The sequence below is a fragment of the Oryzias latipes genome, chromosome 5 (genome assembly GCF_002234675.1).
Source record: "Oryzias latipes chromosome 5, ASM223467v1".
Classification (NCBI taxonomy): Eukaryota; Metazoa; Chordata; class Actinopteri; order Beloniformes; family Adrianichthyidae; genus Oryzias; species Oryzias latipes.
Window position 1 is genome coordinate 19,849,281 of NC_019863.2, and position 20,426 is coordinate 19,869,706.

A 20,426-nucleotide genomic window follows, 5' to 3' on the forward strand; every position below is an offset into this window, starting at 1 on the left:
GGTTACCCATCTCTGGAACAACAGGTGGGTGGAGTAAACTCCAGTTAATATTGATGACTTCAGAGATTATTGATCTGGTGTTCAAGCTTCTGTGGGCTAGTGCAGGTTTTGCTTCAAACAAAACTAACTTGGCAAATTTAGACTGCTGAGGGTCATCATAAGTTTATTTCCACTGTGTTCTGAAAATATATGTAAATATGGAATATACCATAGGTGCTGATGTTTTGTATTTTAATAATTGTCTTAAATATTTTGAGAGGTGATTGCAGCGCTTGTTTATTTAACCAGACTAATTGAAAAGCAACAGGCTTTTGCAGTTCTGTTGCAAATAATCTGCCAATCAAAAATATTGACGTTTTTTGAGTCATAATTCAAAGTCATTTTCAATTCTCAGTCGACATTTCAATTTGCAATTTGATCATATAATTTGAAAATATATATAATGTGTAAATGATATTTTGCAATTTAGAATTCAATATGAAGATTTTTACAATTTAATATGGCAACATTAAAAAATAAAATGTTAAATAAAAACAAAATCAATTGCATTTTAAATTGTCATGAGTTTTGTGCATGTTCATAATTCAAATGACAACGCATTTTGCAAATTGCAATTCCATATTAAAAATTACTTTCCAATACATGCTTTGCTTTATATTCACTTTAAAGTAACTTAAAACCAATTGCATTGTAAAATGCCATGCTTTTATGGGTCAAAATTCTAAAACAGCGCCCTCCCCTCAGTGCAATGCATTTTCATTTGCAAAGCATTGCGCTTTAGGTCTGTCAAAATTCAAATTGAAATGCAAACTGTCAGATGCTCATCAGGGCAGATCCTACCACCTTCATAAATTCACAAAATCATGCCACCAACTTTCCTAACGAGATCTGTCTATAGACAGAGTGTAAATCTAAACTCAAAGGAGGGAAGAGCTTTCCTCTTCCCAGCTCTAAACACGTCCGTTGTAGAAACCAAACATTTTTCTTGTCTCCTCATCACATCGTGAGGGGGAAATGTTTAAGAGTACTGTAAAATGATATATATATGGCATGTCCAGAATTTATAGATCTTCTTCTTCTTTCTCTTTCGGCTTTTCCCATCAGGGGTCGCCACAGCGAATCATCCTTTTCCACCTCACTCTATCATGAACATCTTCTACCCTAACATTAGCCAACTTCATGTCCTCTGTTAAGACATCCATATATCTCCTCTTTGGCCGTCCTCTTGCCCTCCTGCCAGGCAGCTCCATCTCCAACATCCTTCTACCAATATATCCACTATCCCTCCTCTGAACATGTCCAAACCATCTCAGTCTGGCTTCTCTGACTTTGTCGCTAACAAATGCAACATGAGCCGTCCCTCTGATGTACTCGTTCCTTATCCTGTCTAACCTGGTCACTCCTAAGGAGAACCTCAACATCTTCATCTCTGCTACCTCCATCTCAGCCTCTTGTCTTTGTCTCACTGCTACCGTCTCTAACCCATAGAGCAGAGCTGGTCTCACCACTGTCTTGTACACCTTTCCTTTGAGTCTTGCTGGCACTCTTCTGTCACACAACACTCCTGACACTTTCCTCCAACCGCTCCAACCTGCCTGCACTCGCCTCTTCACCTCTTTTCCACAATCCCCATCACACTGAACTGTTGACCCCAAGTACTTAAACTCCTGCACCTTCTTCACCTCAGTCCCCTGTAACCTAACGCTTCCACCTTGATCCCTCTCGTTCAGACACATGTATTCTGTCTTACTACGACTGACCTTCATGCCTCTTCTTTCCAGAGCAAACCTCCACCTCTCTAGCTGTTCCTCCTCCTGCTCTCTACTCTCACTGCAAATTACAATGTCATCCGCAAACATCATTGTCCAGGGAGATTCCTGTCTTACCTCGTCTGTCAGCCTGTCCATCAGCATAGCAAACAAAAAAGGACTCAAAGCTGATCCTTGGTGTAGTCCCACCTCCACCTTGAACTCCTCTGTCTGACCTACAGCACATCTCACCACCGTCATACTTCTCTCATACATGTCCTGAACTACTCTGACACACTTCTCTGCCACTCCAGACGACCTCATACAGTACCACAGCTCCTCCCTCGGCACCCTGTCATACGCCTTCTCTAAATCTACGAACACACAATGCAGCTCCTTCTGACCTTCTCTGTACTTTTCCATCAACATTCTCAAAGCAAAAATGGCATCAGTGGTGCTCTTACGGGGCATGAAACCATACTGCTGCTCACAGATCTCCACCTTCTTCCTAAGCCTGGCTTCCACTACTCTTTCCCACAGCTTCATTGTGTGGCTCATCAACTTTATTCCTCTATAGTTGCTGCAGTTCTGCGTGTCACCCTTGTTCTTAAAGATCGGGACCAGAACGCTTCTCCTCCATTCCTCAGGCATCTTCTCACTCTCTAAAATCCTATTGAACAACCTTGTTAGAAATTCCACTGCTGTCTCTCCTAGGCACTTCCATACCTCCACAGGTACGTCATCAGGACCAACGGCCTTTCCGCTCTTCATCCTTTTCAGAGCCTTCCTAACCTCATCCTTTCCAATCTCTGCTACTTCCTGCTCCACAACAACCACATCTTCCTCCCTTCTTTCCCTGTCATTTTCCTCGTTCATCAGCTCCTCAAAATACTCCTTCCGTCTTTTCTGTACACTCTCTTGGGTTGTTAGCACCTTTCCATCTCTGTCCTTAATCACCCTTATCTGTTGCACGTCCTTCCCATCTCTGTCTCTCTGTCTGGCTAGCCTGTACAAGTCCTTCTCTCCTTCCTTTGTGTCTAACCTGTCATATAGCTCATCGTAAGCTTTCTGTTTGGCCTTTGCCACCTCTCTCTTCACTCTACGCTGCGCTTCCTTGTACTCCTGTCTACCTTCCTCAGTCCTTTCTACATCCCACTTCCTTTTAGCCAACCTCTTCCTCTGGACGCATTCCTGTACTTCCTCATTCCACCACCAAGTCTCTTTACCGTCTTTCCTCTTTCCAGATGACACACCTAGCACCTTCCTACCTGTTTCCCTGATAATCTCTGCTGTAGTTTCCCAGTCCTCTGGAAGCTCATCCTGACCACCCAGGACCTGCCTCAACTTCTGCCTAAATTCCTCACAAGTTTCTTCATTCTGTAGCTTCCACCACTTGGTCTTCTTTTCTGTTTTCCCTCTCTTCTTCTTCCTGACCTCCAGAGTCATCTTACACACCACCATGCGGTGCTGTCTGGCTACACTCTCTCCTACCACCACTTTGCAGTCATTAACCTCTCTCAAATGACCTCGTCTACATAGGATGTAGTCCACCTGAGTACTCCTACCTCCACTTCTGTATGTCACTCTATGTTCCTCTCTCTTCTGGAAGTAAGTGTTGACTACAGTCATTTCCATCCTCTTCGCAAAGTCCACCACCATCTGTCCCTCCAGATTCCTTTCCTTCACACCAAACCTGCCCATCACCTCCTCATCACCTCTGTTGCCCTCACCAACATGCCCATTAAAGTCTGCTCCAATAACAACTCTCTCTCCTCTGGGGATACTCTCTATGACCTCATCCAACTCACTCCAGAATCTCTCCTTCACTTCTAACTCACAGCCAACCTGTGGCGCATACCCACTGACTACATTCACCATCACCCCTTCAATTTCTAACTTTAGGCTCATCATCCTGTCTGAGACTCTTTTCACCTCTAGAACACTGTTTACAAACTCCCCCTTCAGAATCACTCCTACCCCGTTTCTCTTCCTATCAACACCATGATAGAACAGTTTGTATCCTCCTCCAATACTACGTGCCTTGCTGCCCTTCCACCTTGTCTCCTGCACACACAGTACATCTACCTTCCTTCTCTCCATCATGTCTGCCAGCTCTCTGCCTTTCCCTGTCATTGTGCCAACGTTAAGAGTCCCTATTCTCAAACCTATGTTCCTGCCTTTTCCCTTCTCTCTCTGGCCACGGACCCTTCTGCCTCCCCTCTTTCTTCCACCAACAGTAGTCAAATTTCCACCGACACCCTGTAGGTTAACAGCATCGGTGGCGGTCGTTGTTAACCCGGGCCTCGACCGATCCGGTATGTCTAAATCTTTCTCGTGGATGATTCGCATGGTTATTTTGGCAATTTTCACGCCGGATGCCCTTCCTGACGCAACCCTCTCTATTTATCCGGGCTTGGGACCGGCACAGAAGTTACTGGCTTGCAACCCCTGTGGCTCTAAAAATATAAATACATATGCATACATATGTATGCAACTCAACAAAAACATACATACGGGGGGCTAGTCTAGTGGTTAAAACTAGTCTAATAATGGTTTAAACTTTGCAACTTTGGGATGAAGATTTTTCCCTTCAATGTCAAAGTGGATGCTAACAACCGGATGCTAACTGTTAAATGCAGCTTTCTTTCTCTTTGAAGTTGTAGCCTCTTCTTTTTCATCACTGCGTCTTTTGTTTTTCTTGTTACTTGGCTAGCTTAGTGGTTTCAATTTCACGGTAATATTTCAGGCCGCAGCAGCCACTTTGAAAAATTAGCGGATGCATTAAGACAAGTGACCGAGGCATCCACTTTACATGCATGGAGAGTGAGTCATAGAGGGATGTGGTGGAGGGAATCCACTAGCTTTCCAAAATTAAACATGGTTCAGTTTTAGACAAGAAATAAAACAGAAATAATGTAAATAATGTTTTTTTTCTGTGCCACTCTGTAAGAAGTAACCATGGACTAGTATCAATACGGCCCAATGGTTGAGCATCCCCTAATTAGATTCTTACCTCATCAAATAAACTTTAGTGTCATCTGCAGTTTAAACATGTCTTAACAGCTTAGAAACTTTGCAAATTACCTTAATATATAATATAAATACTCTTGGACCAAGGATGGAACCTTTAGGCACCCCCTAAGTGATCTTTAATATCTCTGATTCAATTTTTTTACTTTTCATAATTGACTCCTTTTGATAGATAAGTTATAACAAGGGGGTTTCTATTGTTGTTGCACATTGTAGGGAGGAAATTTGTTCCTGTAGTGTGTTATTAGTGTTTAATATATTAATAAAGTCTTTAAAATTACACTGTAACAGATGCCCCAGAAGCAAGAGAGTCACAAAAGGCCACAACGCCATGGTTACTCTCTGTGAGTGGGCAAAAATGAACAGTGTGTGGTCACATAACCAGCTGGTTTGTGCTGGATTATTCTGAAGTCAGACTGTCAACTAATTTACGTCACTGAACTCTGACCCCTAGAAGATGAGCAAATGAGTTGGACAAACAATTGAAGTCTGTTAGTTGTTAGAATGTGTTTCGAAAAATGGTTCAAGGATTCAACAGTGCCATCTGTGAGCCTCATTGTGGTCAAATTGTGTGACATGTAAGATGTGAAGCTGAAAAATCCCACAGCCCATTGATAAACAAGGCTGTAGATGTACTAAATTTATGGTAGGTGCCCACCGCACGATACAGACACACAGTTGTGCATAATGTGCTGTGTGACGATTGAAGACTGACTAACTTAGCAATCGGTCTGAACTACTTCAAAGAGAGAGAAAAAAAGAGGAAGATCTCTGCAGGCACAGATTTCAGTTTGGTGTGAAGTTTTGGTGTGTGCTGCACCGGAAAACTCTGATTATTTATATATTTTTAATGTCTCCTATCAAGCAGCACAAGAATCATACACACAAACACACACATGAACAGACTCACAATTTTCTTTTTTGCAATTTGAAATGTGTGGAAGTGTTTATAGGCACTTTATTAACACAGATGCAAAAGCAAAGGCTATTTGAAGTTTGTAGATGTAATTTTCTGTGTTTTAAAACTCCCCTGCAGTTGTATATATGACAAAAATCACCATCAGCAATATTTAAACCATTAAAAACTATCCATTCATCGATTCATCCATCCGTCCATTTTCTAAAGCCACTTTATTTCCATTTGGGGTCATGACCCCAGGTAGGGTCCAGCACAGCCTTGGATTCTCGGCATTCCGTGGATGTTTGCATCCTTTTAGGGCAAAGGCTTGGTACACCCTGGACAGTTCACCAGTCCATTACAGGGCTGCAGAGAGACAACCAACCACACACACTCTCACATTAACACCGTATTGACAATTTAGAGTCTTAAAACAATCTATGAAATGATGTTGGACTTAGGGAGGAAGCTGCGAGTGCCCAGTGAAAATCCTCACATCGTTCTATATCCATCCATGAATGAGTAAGCTTCACTCAGACAATCTGATACACTAAAAGGTGATGAAGACTTCTCTTCCATGTTTGTGTGCTGGACCCGTCTCATTATCTTATTTGCAGTGCCAACATAAAAGGCCTCACTGCAAAACTGAAATGTGCTTCATTGTTGACTTGGTGTGACTCTGTGTTGAGGGTCAATGTGCAGCATGCTCTTGACTGTTGTCCTCATTATAGGTCAAATGTGTTTTGGTGAATCTCAAGTAAAAAATTCATCAACATGCAACATTGGCTAGCAGTTTCACCTCGTCCCATGTTAATTCTGTGTATTTGCGTGGTTCAATAAGTTTCCTATATATCTCCCTTCCTGCAGTGGAAAGGTCATTGTCAGGTAAACCAATTATCTGCAGACCTCGACTGTATTCCGTATCATATAGAAAGGGTGCATTTCCATTGACATTGGAGGCTGGTGTCAGAAAGGAGTAATTTCCCATAGACTCCTAGGTAAGAAGTTCGATTTTACACCAAAAATATAGGTATGTAATAAATTATGTCAGCTTGTATTCCTTTTTATTTTATTTTATTTACTTTACTTGTTTTGCTTGCATGACAACCAAATGTGTGCGCGCGTGCGTGTCGTATTAGGGGCGTGGTTTTTAAAGGGGAGATGGGAAAACTCAACTTTACCTCGTCATATCATATAAAGGTGTTTTATTTTGAGTTCTTTGTAAATAGAAATCTCTTGATGTGGGCGGAGTCAACTCCTATTGTGGATCCGTGTCTTACTTCTAATCAGTGGCGCCTCCAGAAATTTTTCATGGGGGTGGCCAGTGGGGGGCCACATTAAATCTTGGGGTGGCACACAAAAACCATGAGCTATATTTTTAAAATTCATTCTACCAAACGTAGTAAAACAACCTTTAGAAAACCAACAGAAAGATAAATGCCTACTGATATTTTGTAGAACATGAACTTATAGTAGATACTACTAGTATAATAACTAATAGATACTAGTAGATACCATTAGTAGATACTACTACTGATATATATATATATATTTTTTGTTTATATTTAATGCTTTGGTGTGTCTGCTTGGGGTGTTCGGCTCTTGACTGAGAGATATCTACAATAAACAAAAAATGAAATCTTCTGTTCTGAAATAATAATAAAAATATCCTTCTAATTATTAATTATATCTGTAGACATTTCTATTCAGACTTATAATCATGAAACATTTTTATTATTAGGGTAACATAATTCTAACTTCACCAGTTGGTCCAGGAACAGGTGGAGCCCCTGCTTATGCTGAGTTCTGCCTTGCTTCTCTGACCAATGATGCTGACTGATGCTGAGAGTCTCATCTTTGTCTTCCTTATTCTCTTCTGTCATTCATGCTGCTCTGTCTCATCTTCCTCCTCCTCCTCACTACTCCTCTGTTGCTCCCCTACCATCTCTTTCACTCCTTCTGCTGCACTTTTATTCTTAAAATAAGAATATATGTTGAATTTCTCTTCATTCTCTGAAAATGGACAGACACAAGCATCAACTAATGACTATAGGTAACTCTGTGCAAACAAAAACACATCAAAATGTTGCGGTAACACAACAACCAGTGCTTAAATAGTGCCATGAAAATGAGTGGCTTGTGACAGGGACATCCTTTTTTTACTTATTAATAAGAAGTAATGACACATCCACCGCCGCTGATGATGTGGCGTATTTGCACCAAGTATTTGCACACTGGGTTTACATGTTTTGCAGACCGCATGTTTTTTACACCTTTGCAGCTGTATTTATTTAATATTTAATATTTATTTCTTTATTTAATAAGAATCTAATTTTTGATAATAATTTTTCATAATAATTTTCTGTGATATTTTTAATTATTTAATATAAATGTCATTTGTGATGTCCTTTATTGATGTTATATTATACAGATTATTTCTGAATGTCGTGTTGCTGCCATAGATAAATGATATTTCCCCATTGTGGGATTAATAAAGTCATCTATCTATCTATCTATCTATCTATCTATCTATCTATCTATCTATCTATCTATCTATCTATCTATCTATCTATCTATCTATCTATCTATCTATCTATCTATCTATCTATCTATCTATCTATCTATCTATCTATCTATCTATCTATCTATCTATCTATCTATCTATCTATCTATCTATCTATCTATCTATCTATCTATACAGATCAAAAGTACAGTAAACAGATTGTTAAAGACCCACGGAAAATATTTAACAGGAAAAGAAACGTAGCATTTTGGGATGTGTGATTGTGTGTGCGTGTGTGTGCGTGCTGAAACCGGTGCTCGCGCGATGCAGGAAGAGAGGGGGGATAGCGCGTGTGAGGTTGTGGAGCGCATACACGCGCGGTCAGTCGCCCGTTTTGGACTTAAGGAAACAGTAATAAAGAAAGTTCATCTTTAGTGACTGAGACTGGTTCTTTTGTCTGACCGGCCCAGAGGATCTGAGGGTTCGAACGCGGAAGTGAACCATGCGTCTTATTCATTCTGCGTCCAGCGGCTCCTCTGTAGATGTCTGCGCACTCAAAGGCAGCAGGGAGGGGAGGGGGTGTGGGCCGGTTTAGGTGATCAGAGCGACTTGCCGCTTGCTGGCTGTGCATTTGGGATGAAACGCACAACTGATGCTACCACAGCTTATAGTGGCTACTGGGGTGGCCACTGGGGTGGCCAGGTGTCGGAGAGGGGTGGCCATGGCCACCCCTGGCCACCCCCTGGTGGCGCCACTGCTTCTAATTAACATTCTTTAAGTCGTACTTGTTAAAAACACATTTTATTTAAAATAAATAAATAAATAGATAAAGGTTTCTCGGTTCCAGAATTAATGAATAAAAAAAAATCCTAGTTTGATTAGTGAAGAAACAAACAATAAACAACTTAATTCCTAGGTGTTCTTTAGCGCAGTTCGACGTGCATAACGTGCACGAGCCCTGACCCGCCCCTTTGCCCCTCCCCCCTTTAAACAGCAAACCCCCTGTCCGTCCTTGTAATGTTCCTTCGCGTTTTTCGGTAGAACCAGTGAAGAACTCTGGCTACTCGAAAACAAGACCGGTTGTTTGTTCGGCCCGTGAGTCGGATTAGCGGCTCTCAGCTCGGAGGTTCGGACGGGGAAGGCTCGCTGTGCTCCGGAGCTCCTGCTCGGCCTCGCGGCGGTCATCTCCCGCTCATTCATCCCGAGCAACAGCGATGGAAGCGGCGGACTTTAACTTCCTGCTCGCCACGGACTCGTACAAGGTTAGGGCTGTTTTTTTCTGATGATTCTCCATGATCCTGGTTCAATTCAAAGTCAGGATTATATCTCGGGCTAATGCAATTTCTGTCTGAATGAATTATCAGCGTGGTTCTGGTTGCTGCGCGTGACAGCTGCTGTCCATAACATCAGAATCGAAAGTGAACTCCGTTCGTCCATACTGCGCAATGAAGCTGTGTTTTATCCACCAAAGAACGTTTTTGAGAGTATAAAATGTTTGCGAACACAGCCTAACCAGGGACCCCCAGCAAGGCGTGTTGTTCTGAGGGTTCAGCGATAAAGTCATGACCCTGCGAACAAAGATAGTAGAAAACGAAGATGCGCCACTGACTCCTAGTCATGTGTCAGAGTGAGTGCTCTGTCTGTGGCACGTGAACAAATGTGGGGGAGTTTGGAGGCGCGTGGATATTCACAGAAGACGACGAGCTGATGAGCCTTGGCCCAGATGCTCTGCTGTCACAGGGACTTGGACACCAGTATGGCATTGCAGATGTGTTAACAGACTTCCTGCAGTTCTGATGGCCCGAACCGGGTTAACAGGTTACACAGCCCTGCTGTGACAGATCAAGACACGGAGATATCATCAGTTTCAGTAAACAAGTCATATTCTATGAAAGAGATAAGCTTTTGTTAGCACTTTGTCAGTTCAAGACCGTGGTTCTTCCAAACATCAGTGACAAAGTGGCTGGTAGAGACTGTCGATGGAAAAACTGCAGGAAAGAAGCTGAGAAACTATCTTTAGTTGATACTAATAATGCTTCATGTCACATCTATGCAGACAATACTCGGCTTTAACATCAAACCACCATGATCCATTAGAGTCTCACTCCGATCATTTTTTGATCTATTGTAAAAGTGTTCCTAGTGGCTTTTTTTTAATGTATGATTATGCCGTTTTTAGACTAAATAAAAGAAACTGTAATTTTCCAGGTCATAGTTTCTGCAGAGCTACAGTAGTTCATTAGAACTTTGCCTCTGTTGTGGTGCAGTAAGCCTGGGCTCATTTTCTCTCATCCCCTTGTTTACGCTCTCTCTCTCTAACTTACAGCCCCTCGCAACCCCAAGCTAATATTAGTAATGCAACAAAAATAGCGTTCTGAGCCAGATGCCAACATGATTTTCATTGGAGTAGGTCTTTAAAAGACTGCATTTTTACAGTTTAACTTGTAATACTATACTTTTTAATTTTATTAAATGTTTCCTCTTTTTTTTTCATTTAACGTTTTTGTCAATTTCTGGTCTTCGCTTTGGACTGCACATGTCTACATACGTTGCTGTTCAAAAACCCAAGTAAGAAGCAGTGTGAGCTTCCTCACAGCGGTTCAAGCAGTTTGCAATCGCTCACGACTCTGGTAGCAGCACGCTGCAGATTATGACATGGACTGCTTGCAATTTTTTCTGTGAAGTTTGTGTAACAGAGTTGTCATGAAATTGAATCAAGCTCTACTGACGTTGCTCAATCCCTTAAACAGCGGGCCTCTGGAAGGAGTTTAGAGGACTTTGGCCTGATAGCCAGAGCTTTTTTTCCTGCCGTTTCTGTAGAAATCTCACGTGCCAGTGTATGGAGACTTGTCCCGGGTCCACTTAGGAGGAAAGGTTCCAAGTTTTCATTATTAAGTTTCCATGAGGTGACATTTTCAGGTTCCCATCAAGCATACCTTCCCATCCTGCTGTGCAGATGAGTTTGATTTTCCTGCTGTCCTTTTATTCCAGATCACTCACTACAAACAGTACCCTCCAGGAGTCAGCAAAGTCTACTCCTACTTCGAATGTCGACGGAAGAAAGGCTCCCCATTCAATGAGGTGGTGTTTTTCGGCCTTCAGTATCTGCTGAAGAAGTACCTGACAGGTGTGTTGGATCCTACGGAGATATTGACATTCACATGCGTGCACATGTGACCACAAATTCTGTCCAACAGGATTAGAAAACGCAGAGTTTTTTGGTTTGAAACAAACCTCAGGCAGTAGCTTAAGGTGTCTGTGTTTATAGACAGGAATTCACTTTCTCCCGCAAACTTACAGCCCTTCACACCCCCGACTTAACATTACAGGTAAAACTAAAATGGCGAGCAGTATTGGAGCTATCCAGCCTTACAGTTTGAGCCAAATGCCAACTCTTTTTCAAACATAATTTTTTCCCCTGCTCCTCATTCATAAGGAATACTTAGAAATTCAATTTTAAGCTTACATTTCTTTGTATATGTCCTCCATCATTAGAAAAAATGGCCACAAGAACAAGTTAAAAACACCACCAAATTTCCTTGGAGTCGTACTTGACAAGCTTTAGTTATTTTTCATGGATTTATTCATTTGGGATCAAGCTTTTCTTGCAATCATTCAAAGGGGTCTAGATAAGCAGCTGTCAAATCCTAGTCCACAAAATGATTTTTCTTCTCTTTCTTAAGAGTTTGATCCCCAAACTCTTAAGAAACCTCTGAGCTCTCCTGTGCTCCTAACACGTTTTTGAGGCCTTCACAGCAGCGGCTGATTAGGTGTATCTAAGCAGGTGACAGTTGAAATCCTGCAGGACGCTGTTTCTTTGGAACCAGGATTGGAATCCAATTCAAAACCGATACTCTTTTGTGACAGTGGGCAGGTTGGATGTGGATAGTGTAATTAGTAAAAACCAGTTTTCTGGATTACAGTTAATAAATAGAATGACTGTCAGGAGTTTCTCTGCAGCACAGGGTCTGTCGTTGTCCTGGAAACGAAAGTCACGAGAAGTTGAAGGTCTGGCATCAGTACTGCCCCATCTTTAGACCTTTATTACATTTATTACATGATGTGAAAAACCTCTTATTCGTTAGAATGTTGTATTCTTTATCCAATCCAGCTTTATTTTTGCCACAATCCTTCCCCAGTTGTTTTTCAGGAATCCAAAATAGAATGAAAATAAAATTCGACATACCATAGCTGGGCAACAAAATCAACAAATATAATATAAAAGGGTTACAAGTATAGAAAAGACTTGAATCCAAAGTATGATGAAAGTTAGTTTTATTGTTGCATAGCTGAAGTTTTAATCCAAAGCTTCTTATAGGAAAGCTCCAGGAAAGCAGATTTATGGTGCAATATTACAAAAATAAAATAACTCAGAAGAAAACGTGATGAAGAACATAACACTTATGTCAACTTTTAAACCCAGTCAAAAATATTAGAATCCTATTCAAAATAAAGTTGTCTAATTAGATACATTTGTTGAGTTACAAGTCAATCTTCCCTCCACAAAGACCCTGCAGGGTCCTCACTCTGAGCAGAAGGCCTGGTAACCCGGTGTGTCCTCTGCAGGTCCTGTGGTCACTGAGGAGAAGATTCAGGAAGCCAAGCTCTTCTACCAGATGCACTTCAGACAGGCTGTGTTTGATGAGGAGGGCTGGAGGAAGATCCTGGAGGCAAGAAGAGATGTTCTGCATCCAGTCAGTGTCACACAGGCAAGCTTGAAGATGTATGACCTGAAGAAGCTCGTTTTCTCACGGCAGAAACACGATGGTCGCCTTCCCATTCGGATCAAAGCCGTTCCAGAGGGTCGGATTGTTCCAAGAGGAAATGTGCTCTTCACCGTGGAAAACACGGACCCTAGCTTCTACTGGCTCACCAACTACATTGAGGTAAAGAATCTGCTGATTGGCATTTTTTATCATCACTCCTTACTGTTTTCACACACTTTTCTGTTCCCGTTTTTAAATTTCACCTGTTAGACCATGCTGGTCCAGATGTGGTACCCCATCACAGTAGCCACTGTATCCAGGGAGTTCAAGAAGATCCTAGCCAAACACCTGAAAGCCACGACGGGGAGTCTGGAGGGCCTGGACTTCCGACTTCATGACTTTGGCTACAGAGGAGTGTCCTCGCAGGAGGTGAGGAGGATCCTGGTCTCCTTCTGCTTTACAGCTGAGGTGTTTGTGGGTCCAGAAGTTTTACTGGGACTCTTTGCTGTGATCTGCAGTCTGCAGCGCTGGGAGGAGCTGCTCACCTGGTGAACTTCTGCAGCACAGACACAGTGGCCGGGGTGCTCATGGCTCAGCGCTATTATGGCTGTCCAATGGCTGGATTCTCCATCCCTGCAGCTGAGCACAGGTAAAGGGAAACATCTCAGGCCTCTTTTATTGAACACACACTCCAATGAAAATCATGTATTTGGTGTTTTGACATGTTTTCTTGTTGCATTTTTCTCTTGATGGAGGAAATAAAAAAACAAAATAAAGTTGCATTTCTGACTATTTCCTTATTGAAATTGTTGTGAATCAGGAACGGTGGAATAAATGCCACTTGAAAAAGGCTGTAGCAGTGACATATGGGCTCTATAAACTGTGTAGTGAGGAGTTTTTAAAACATCTAATAAAAGTCTTAAAAAAATAAGTTTACTGCTTCGCAGATTTGGTTATTTTTAAAATATAACTGCCACGAGAAATGAGAGACTGCTGTATTTAAAAAGCATTTTAAAATGAACCCAAAAAGCTGTAGAGCTATAAATCAACCTTTTATGTTACATCCATTAATAATCAGTACCTGCTTTATCCTAAGTGGAGTCCTGGAGGTTGTCTCCGTCTGGCGCAGCATTTATGGCTTTATGGTTTGTCATCATCATCCATCAGGCTTGTAAATATGACAGAGAGCACAGCTCCGTTCTGATGAGATTAGATACATACATAAATTTTGAGTGCATACAAGAGCATCCTGGAACTCATGGCTGAATTGGTCCTTAAATGTAGTCTGTGCCAAGTGTGGAGCTGTGGTTAGGAGCCCCTCCCTCACAGCTGACTTCCTCTTCCTATCCCTCAGCACCATCATCTCCTGGGGCAGGAACCGGGAGAAGGACGCCTTTGAGCGACTCCTGGACCAGTTCTCGTCGGGTCCTGTGGCCGTGGTCAGCGACAGCTACAACATCTTCAACGCTTGCAAACACATCTGGGGCGACAAGCTGAAGGAGAGAGTCATGGAGCGCAGCGAGGACTCCTGCCTTGTAATCCGACCGGACTCTGGAGACCCGGCTGAGACTCTAATTGAGGTGAAGATGAGCGCTCGGCTTCCCCTACGGGTAACATCGGGGAAGTGACATGCGATTAGAGCAGGAACCAAAGGGGGAAAAAAACAAAACAGCTGTTCAATAATTGTTTTATAAACTCTTTGAAGGGAAAAGTAGAGGAAAATTCAGCATGATCATAGAATAAAACACTGAAGGATCATTTGTCTTGAAGTTTTATGTACAAGAAAAAATTTAAAGCGCAGCACTTTTCCTTACAGTTCATAAACCAAAGAAGAGTCGCGATCATTTTTCAAGTGCAAAGTGAAACATGAATAGCAGTAATGAGGAATTAGCTCAAGACACACCAACGCTCAGGTCCATAGCTTCTCTGTTCAGAAGCCTGTCCTTCTGCACCCCCATCCCCTGGTGCAAGAACTGGGGGAAAGACGCCTTTGAGCAACTCCTGAACCAGTTCCTGTCCGGTCCAGAGGCCGTGCTCAGCAACCGCTACAACAACCTGTTCTGTGCTGAGCAAGAACTGAATACCATCATTTTTATAAGTGAAAACGTGGGGAAAGTGTGATGCATGAACCTGAATGATGGCACAGCAGATGCTTAACACGCGTGTTGGATAAAAAAAAAACATCTCCAGATAGCCTGAGAGCATGTTGGGTAAAAATAACCAAAAAATATGGTCCCTGCAGGTCCTGAGGATTTTGGAGGAGTGTTTTGGCTGCTCTCTGAACTCGGTGGGATTCAAGGTGCTGCCATCGTACCTGCGGATCATCCAGGGAGACGGGATCGACCTTCGCTCTGTCAATCAGGTCAGAAACTAAGCAATCAAACAAAGCAAAAACGCACTTGCATACTATCGGATTCACGGGTTTAAAAATGTTCAGAAGCATAAAAAATGAGAAAAACCACAACTACAGTTTTCCCCGTCAAATTTTATGAAAGACTTTTTCACAAGAAAAGGAAGACCTGGTTTATGTTACCAATTTTGTATTAGTCCTTCAGACTTCCAGAAACTGGATATGTTTTTAGAATCTTTGCCTTTGGCATTTCTAAGGAAGCACCTGAACAGGTAATATGTACCATCTGTCACCTTTTATTGTGTTATTGTCTCCTCGTCGAAACTGTCTGCATAAAGTTATGCCACTCCCTCTGGCGTGAAGATCATAGCAGCTAGACATCGGCTGCAGTCCTGCTCCACCTTTGATAAATCACTTTGCATTTGCTAAATTGATCTTCTTTTGCATTTTCTCCTCCAACCTTTCTGCCACAAACGTTTCGATTGCACAGATGCAGTTTGCTCCATAGATCAACAACAAGGCGTTTTTGCTTCAGAAAAGTTGTTCATTATTTATTGCCTTCAAACTACCGTAGGTATTATATCACTATTAAGGTTTTATCTACATGTGATGCTACAGGAATCTCAGAGGTTTAGAAAGCTGTTTATCATTGACTTGAGTTTCGATCGCTACAGCATAGACGTGTTGGTGCATGTCAGTAACTCTGCATCTGTCATTCAGGATTTTGTCTTTTGCGGAAATGTTTTGGTTCTTTTAATTGCTCCGCAGCATCCGTGCTGTAAATCTCCCAGAGGGTTAGCTTAACATTGTCTGATTCCAGAAGACGAAACAACTCGTCTCAGGGAGCGCTATGAAATTACATTTGTTTCTGAAGAAATTGTCCATCTGTTAAAAAAAAAAGCTTTTGTACTTGTCATAGAAAATTAGTGATTCTGTAAAACTGTTTTGTAACTGTAGAAGAAATTGTCAGTCCTCAAAAATGGTTTGTACGTGTGTGAAACGTCACGGACACATAGTCAGGATCAAATGTAGCATCAAAATGAAGGGATTGTGTTTAAAAAATGCTTTACTTTTTCACATTTTTATGCAATCTTTTTTGTTCAACCCATGGAATAAAAGCTGAAAGTCTGCACTTCAATGGCATCTGGGTTGTTTAATTTAAAATTCACTGTGGTAATGTACAGAAACTAAATTAGAAAGAATGTGTCTCTGTCCAACTATTTATGGTCCTGACTGTAGGAGCACGCGCACTGGTCTTCAATGACAAAACCCAAATTATAACAACAAATTCTGTTGCTTTAAGTCTAACAATCAGCAGCCTCAAGCTTTGTACAGCATGGAAACAATTGATGCATGTTCAAGAATGTTCCTTTAGCCCACGGTGTTCACACTGGACAAGCAGGGAAGGGCTGGCACTTCTTTTTTCTTCTTCTACTGTTTACTACCACATGTCTTTTAACTACAGTTGGAAGAGGTTGGTGTGAAGTCTTGAAATGGTGCAAATCTCTTAAATTTAGCTCCAGGATTTCTCTTTCACAGCTTTGTTTCAACATATGAAGGGCTTGGTGTCATAGAATTCCAGCCATGCAAACACAGCAGTTATTTATTTCTCCTCCGTGATCAATTTCCAAATGGTTGGAACTTCCTTGAATTAAAGGGGACGCCATCCATTTATCACTTCCAAATCCAAGTCCCTGCATGGTCAACGTTCAACCAGGTTTAACTTGCAATGTGCATTCGATGGCCATGTGTTTTTATCTGAAATGTGCGTAGCGATTTACATTTCCTTGGAACGCATCCTGCAGAGGGTGGTTTACACAGTCACCCAATCGGTGGGGTGCTTGGACCAGCCAATCAGATGCAAGATATCCATACCCAAGAGACAAAAAACCCTTCACGAAGGAGAAGAGTAAAATGGCAGGCGATACCTTGCATGAGCAAGACATTATAAAAGTGTCTGGTAAAAAAAAGAATCTTCAAATCAATCATGAGGGTGGCTCACAGAAAACCAACATCTGAAGTCCAGAAGCTGCGTTTCTGCCTTTTTTGACCCATCCTCTGCTCTCTGCAGATTCTGGAGAAGCTCAGTGATAAAGGCTGGAGTGCTGAGAACGTAGTCTTCGGTTGTGGCAGTGCCTTGCTTCAGAAGCTGAACAGAGACACGCTGAGCTGCGCCTTTAAGTGCAGCTACGTGGAGACCAACGGCAAGGGGGTGAGTTACGCCCTCCACTGGTGCATTTACCCGAGGTCAACATTCCTGCACTGCCTCTTCTCTGTCCAGTGATCAGAATAGTGTTCTTCTGTCGTCTCGGCCTGATTTTTTTTTTTCAATCCCTTTTTGGCCGAATAGGTTATCTGTTCTGCAGTTGTGTGTATTTGACTTTAGACAGAAAACCTTTTTAGTTACTTTTACTAATCTAAACCGTAGATATTGGAATGAGCTGTAAACGGGATTCAATGTGGTTTTGGAGGATGAAACGAGCAGAGACACATTTGGAACGGACCTCAGTGCAGCTTTGAATCCAGATGACTTGCAGCATATGCATCCCTCAAAAAATGAAACGAACATCAAGCCACAGGTCCATGATTTGAAACCAAGCATCTTGTTCAAACTCATGACATTTGATCCATTAAATCTGCGGCGCCCTCCACACGTGCTGTTGGCTTCCACAACAGTACAGCCCAGATTATTAGTCAGCCTCCGCCATGCTTTTTTGTAGGCGGGGAGTTCAGGATTCCTGCAGGCTAAGCTGTGATCTGCAAACATAAAAGGTTATGGCTGGTTTCTTCCCAGAATTCCTGGTGTCTCTGGAGTACCAGGGGACTTTTTTGTTTGGGGAGCCTCAGAAACCCACAGCGTCTGACTTTCTTACTCAGCAATAAAACCTTTCTTCTGCCTCTTTCAGGTGGTGGCGCTGTTGGTGTAACTCTTCTGTGAGAGGGGGTATAACAGTTGTTACTCCTTTCAGATGGATGTGTACAAGCAGCCGGTAACCGACCCGTCCAAGAGGTCCAAGAGGGGCCGACTGTCTCTGCGAAGAAACTCGGATGGTTTCTTGGAGACGGTAGAGAGCGGGGCGGGGAAACCCGAGGAGGTCTGTACAGTTTTTTTTTTTCCAGCGTTCTTTTCTCCAGAAGTTTTTTTTCCCTCAACTCAAAACCGATTTGGTCTTCAGGACTTGTTGGTGACCGTCTTTGAGAATGGCTGCCTGATGCAGAACTACAGCCTGGAGGAGATACGGAAGAACGCCCGGCTGCAGGACGACGAGCCGACTCCCATCTCGCACAACCAGGAGCCGCTGAACCAGCGCATCATCAATGGGGTCCACTAGAACCAGCAATCCTAGCGGGCACAGGGGACCTGGGGACTGCTGTGTCCTAAGGGGCCTCACCATCACAAAGGAGAAGCTCAGGGTGACTCCTGAACACTCCTGAAGACTCTGTTTACTGCAGAATCTGAGCGTCAGGAACTTCAGCGTTTTGTCCTCCAAAAGTCAGAATAACAAGCTGATCTGAAAAGCTCCAAACAGAATCCAGACTCTAGAATGACGACCACTCAGCATGAAGGTGGTCAGGATGCCTTTATTTCCTTACCATCAAACATGATCTCAGGACAAACAGCATGGCGGATGTGGGCCAAACCTCATACACTGACTAAATGACCCGGACTCTAAGCAGCAGCACTGCCACCTACAGGAAAAGGGGGACCTTTTTTTTTGTTTGTTTTTTTAAATTAAACCAGCATCTCTGCCTTTACAGGCGGTCACGCACTTCCTTGCAAAACTGTAGTCACAGCAGTAGCTATGCCGAGAGGCTCCTCTGGATTTGTGTCTGAATCTTGAGAAGGCTCGTGTGTTTGTGGGTCGGAGCCAAGGACGAGAAAAGAAATTGCAAGTTTTCATGAATCGTAGTTTTATTTGTACATTTAGGTGCATTTTTAGATATTTTAAAGCAAATGAGAAAACCCTTACTAATCTCAGATGGGACTTTACTTTGCAGTGTTGGTTTTTTTGTTTCTTTTTCTCCCAATGAGATAATGAGGCGTTGTCACTTGAAACTGAAAGCGCTTGTCGTCAGTATTTTTTAAGACCGATATCCTCAAGCAGCTGCTGCACAGAGCTCGTCTTCCAGACGTTTGCGGTTTCCTCAGGTGTGTATGTGTGTGTGTTTTCTTGCAGGTGTTTTTAAAGCTCTTAATTCGAGGAAGTAAAACAACAAACTGCAGCGTCATGTTCTCACTGTCGATGGCTCCAAAGCTCCAGCCTTAGTTTCGTTTTGTTCATTTTCTTTCTCATCATAATTTTTCTCAACAGTTAGCTGGAAATGTCTTGTGCATGGTTCTTTGTTGGACTGATGTCAGTTTTGCAGCAGCTCCACCTTTCCACAGCAGAACAATGATTCCTTTATTCCCAGTTGGAGGAATTGTAATTAAGTATTTAATGCCACACAAAATAATACATAGACTGTTTATGCCTAATTGAGAAAGAATGTCATCTGTATGAATCAAGTGATTTATTTTGAATGATTAAAAATGCAAAAAGTACTGCTTTTGACTTGAATCCCTGCTGATTCTGACAAGATTTCAGAAATCCTCCCTTTGGATCTTATATAAACCAGCAGACCAGCAGCTCCAGAGCGAGCAATAGAAAAAACAGAAAGGGGTTTATACAAATTTACACCCTGGCTATCCAAAGATTCATAACCCCTTTTTGTGATAGTAAAACCTGTCCAACACAAAAGGCCTACAGCGCTCATCTGTTTGCTCAGTTGTTGGACAGAACAAGTTAAAACAGAAGAAGAAAAAGAAAATCTCCAACCTTTGGAAAAAATTTAATTCTACTTTAAAATAGGCCAAATTAAGTAGCCTTGGTTAATGTGATCCTCTGAAATTATTAATATTTACTTGACTTTAGATAACAAATTTGTGAAAATACTTTTTCAACTGAGTAAGCTGAGTTGCACTTTAAAAAAAAAACACTTCAAATGTCAAGTTGAATCAAAGTGGTTCAGGAATATGGAATAACCCCCCCACACACATACACACACACTACAGACGTATATAAAATATATCTATATATTTAGGGGCAAATGTTTTTGGACAAACAGCAACATCTGTTCTGACCAACAGTAAAGACCAAAAGTTTGGACACACCTCCTTCAAAGAGTTTTCTTTATTTTTATGACTGAAAAT

At 42.1% G+C, this 20,426-nt stretch overlaps 1 protein-coding gene across 1 annotated transcript; it reads left to right on the forward strand.

The window, feature by feature from the left end:
• Positions 1-9,143: 9,143 nt before the first annotated feature.
• Positions 9,144-19,778, forward strand: LOC101156645 (nicotinamide phosphoribosyltransferase). Its single transcript, XM_004068909.4, has 11 exons — positions 9,144-9,441; positions 11,171-11,306; positions 12,746-12,849; positions 12,937-13,065; positions 13,156-13,314; positions 13,404-13,534; positions 14,240-14,465; positions 15,128-15,247; positions 17,307-17,447; positions 18,205-18,330; positions 18,412-19,778. The coding sequence occupies exons 1-11, from the start codon at positions 9,394-9,396 to the stop codon at positions 18,565-18,567; spliced, it is 1,476 nt and encodes a 491-aa protein (XP_004068957.1). The 5' UTR covers positions 9,144-9,393; the 3' UTR covers positions 18,568-19,778.
• The last annotated feature ends 648 nt before the right edge of the window (positions 19,779-20,426 follow it).

What these genes read in the sequence shown, in the direction of transcription:
- LOC101156645 (XM_004068909.4), top strand. Translation starts at nt 9,394, where the DNA reads ATGGAAGCGGCGGACTTTAACTTCCTGCTCGCCACGGACTCGTACAAG. An exon ending in GCTGAAGAAGTACCTGACAG is followed by an intron (nt 11,307 to 12,745) that starts GTGTGTTGGATC and finishes TGTCCTCTGCAG; the next exon opens with GTCCTGTGGTCACTGAGGAG. An exon ending in GGCTCACCAACTACATTGAG is followed by an intron (nt 13,066 to 13,155) that starts GTAAAGAATCTG and finishes TTCACCTGTTAG; the next exon opens with ACCATGCTGGTCCAGATGTG.